Raw genomic sequence first — 3,099 nt, forward strand, 5'->3', positions numbered from 1 at the left:
AGTAGAAGTGATAGGCCTTGCAGTTTTTGTTGGTCCTACAGTTTTTGTTGGTCCTGCAGTTGTGTTTGCAGGTTTTTCTGCAAAAGTTGTTGATCCTGCAGTTGTCGATGTTAGTTCAGCAGTTGTAGTTGTTGGACCTGCCGTTGTACTTGGAGTGTTCGCAGTCGTAGTTGTTGTTCCTGCAGTTGTTGATGTCAGTTCAGCAGTTGTCTTTATTGTTCCTATTGTTGCTTTGGGTCCTGCTTTAGTAGTTGTTGGTACAGCAGTTGATGTTGTTGTTACTTTTGTCATTTTTGTTATTTCTGCAGTTGTTGATTTCTGAACTGCAGTTAAAGTGAATCCTGCTGAAGTAGTTGTGGGTATTGCATTTGTAGTTATTGGTCCTGATGTAGAAGTTGTTGGTTCTGAGGCTGTTGTTGTTTTTCCTTCAGTTTTTCTTTTGGGTACAGCAGTAGAAGTGATAGGTCCTTCAGTTTTTGTTGGTCGTGCAGTTGTTGTTGCAGGAATTTCTGCAAAAGTTGTTGATCCTGCAATTGTCGACATTAGTTCAGCAGTTGTAGTTCTTGGTCCTGATGTAGAAGTTGTTGGTTCTGCGGCTGTTGTTGTTTTTACTACAGTTTTTGTTTTGGGTACAGCAGTAGAAGTGATAGTTCTTGCAGTTTTTGTCAGTCCTACAGTTGTTGTTGGTACTGCAGTTGTGGTTGCAGGTTTTTCTGCAAAAGTTGTTGATCCTGCAGTTGTCGATGTTAGTTCAGCAGTTGTAGTTATTGGTCCTGATCTAGAAGTTGTTGGTTCTGAGGCTGTTGTTGTTTCTCCTTCCGTTTTTCTTTTGGGTACAACAGTAGAAGTGATAGGTCCTTCAGTTGTTGTTGGTACTGCAGTTGTGGTTGCAGGTTTTTCTGCAAAAGTTGTTGATCCTGCAGTTGTCGATGTTAGTTCAGCAGTTGTAGTTGTTGGTCCTGCCATTGTTCTTGCAGTTTTCGCAGTCGTAGTTGTTGGTCCTGCAGTGGTTTTTGTTAGTCCACCAGTTGTTTTTGTTGTGGGTCCTGATGTAGAAGTTGTTGGTTCTGCGGCTGTTGTTGTTTTTACTTCAGTTTTTGTTTTGGGTTCAGCAGTAGAAGTCATAGTTCTTGCCGTTTTTGTTAGTCCTACAGTTGTTGTTTGTACTGCAGTTGTGGTTGCAGGTTTTTCTGCAAAAGTTGTTGATCCTGCAGTTGTCGATGTTAGTTCAGCAGTTGTAGTTGTTGGACCTGCCGTTGTACTTGGAGTTTTCGCAGTCGTAGTTGTTGTTCCTGCAGTTGTTGATGTCAGTTCAGCATTTGTCTTTATTGTTCCCATTGTTGCTTTGGGTCCTGCTTTAGTAGTTGTTGGTACAGCAGTTGATGTTGTTGTTACTGTTGTCGTTTTTGTTATTTCTGCAGTTGTTGATTTCTGTACTGCAGTTAAAGTGAGTCCTCCTGAAGTAGTTGTGGGTCTTGCATTCGTAGTTATTGGTCCTGATGTAGAAGTTGTTGGTTCTGTGGCTGTTGTTGTTTTTCCTTCAGTTTTTCTTTTGGGTACAGCAGTAGAAGTGATAGATCTCGCAGTTTTTGTTGGTCCTCCAATTGTTGTTGGTACTGCAGTTGTGGTTGCAGGTTTTTCTGCCAAAGTTGTTGATCCTGCAGTTGTCGATGTTACTTCAGCAGTTGGCGTTGTTGGTCCTGCCGTTGTTCTTGCAGTTTTCGCAGTTGTAGTTGTTGGTCCTGCATTGGTTTTTGTTAGTCCACCTGTTGTCGTTATTGGTGCGGTTGTTGCTGTTGTGGGTCCTGATGTAGAAGTTTTTGGTTCTGAGGCTGTTGTTGTTTTTCCTTCAGTTATTGTTTTGGGTTCAACAGTAGAAGTGATAGGCCTTGCAGTTTTTGTTGGTCCTACAGTTTTTGTTGGTCCTGCAGTTGTGTTTGCAGGTTTTTCTGCAAAAGTTGTTGATCCTGCAGTTGTCGATGTTAGTTCAGCAGTTGTAGTTGTTGGACCTGCCGTTGTACTTGGAGTGTTCGCAGTCGTAGTTGTTGTTCCTGCAGTTGTTGATGTCAGTTCAGCAGTTGTCTTTATTGTTCCTATTGTTGCTTTGGGTCCTGCTTTAGTAGTTGTTGGTACAGCAGTTGATGTTGTTGTTACTTTTGTCGTTTTTGTTATTTCTGCAGTTGTTGATTTCTGAACTGCAGTTAAAGTGAGTCCTGCTGAAGTAGTTGTGGGTATTGCATTTGTAGTTATTGGTCCTGATGTAGAAGTTGTTGGTTCTGAGGTTGTTGTTGTTTTTCCTTCAGTTTTTCTTTTGGGTACAGCAGTAGAAGTGATAGGTCCTTCAGTTTTTGTTGGTCCTGCAGTTGTTGTTGCAGGAATTTCTGCAAAAGTTGTTGATCCTGCAATTGTCGATGTTAGTTCAGCAGTTGAGGTTGATGGACCTGCCGTTTTTCTTGGAGTTTTCGCAGTCGTAGTTGTTGGTCCTCCAGTGGTTTTTGTGAGTCCACCAGTTGTTGTTGTTGTGGGTCCTGTTGTAGAAGTTGTTGGTTCTGAAGCTGTTGTTGTTTTTCCTTCAGTTTTTGTTTTGGGTTCAGCAGTAGAAGTGATAGTTCCTGCCGTTTTTGTTAGTCCTACAGTTGTTGTTGGTACTGCAGTTGTGGTTGCAGGTTTTTCTGCAAAAGTTGTTGATCCTGCAGTTGTCGATGTTAGTTCAGCAGTTGTAGTTATTGGACCTGCCGTTGTACTTGGAGTTTTTGCAGTCGTAGTTGTTGTTCCTGCAGTTGTTGATGTCAGTTTAGCAGTTGTTTTTGTTGTGGGTCCTGTTGTAGAAGTTGTTGGTTCTGAAGCTGTTATTGTTTTTCCTTCAGTTTTTGTTTTGGGTTCAGCAGTAGAAGTGATAGTTCTTGCCGTTTTTGTTAGTCCTACAGTTGTTGTTGGTACTGCAGTTGTGGTTGCAGGTTTTTCTGCAAAAGTTGTTGATCCTGCAGTTGTCGATGTTAGTTCAGCAGTTGTAGTTGTTGGACCTGCCGTTGTACTTGGAGTTTTCGCAGTCGTAGTTGTTGTTCCTGCAGTTGTTGATGTCAGTTCAGCAGTTGTCTT

The 3,099-nt window shown here is 41.8% G+C and overlaps 1 protein-coding gene across 1 annotated transcript; it reads right to left on the reverse strand.

Moving 5' to 3' along the window:
• Positions 1–1,791: 1,791 nt before the first annotated feature.
• LOC115540264 (cell wall protein DAN4-like) lies at positions 1,792–2,289 on the reverse strand (the record flags this gene model as incomplete). The annotated part of the gene is made up of 1 exon (XM_030351410.1): positions 1,792–2,289. A coding segment is annotated over one exon (498 nt), but the record flags the coding sequence as incomplete, so codon positions are not given.
• Positions 2,290–3,099: the final 810 nt, after the last annotated feature.

Source organism: Gadus morhua, chromosome 3, assembly GCF_902167405.1.
Source record: "Gadus morhua chromosome 3, gadMor3.0, whole genome shotgun sequence".
Classification (NCBI taxonomy): Eukaryota; Metazoa; Chordata; class Actinopteri; order Gadiformes; family Gadidae; genus Gadus; species Gadus morhua.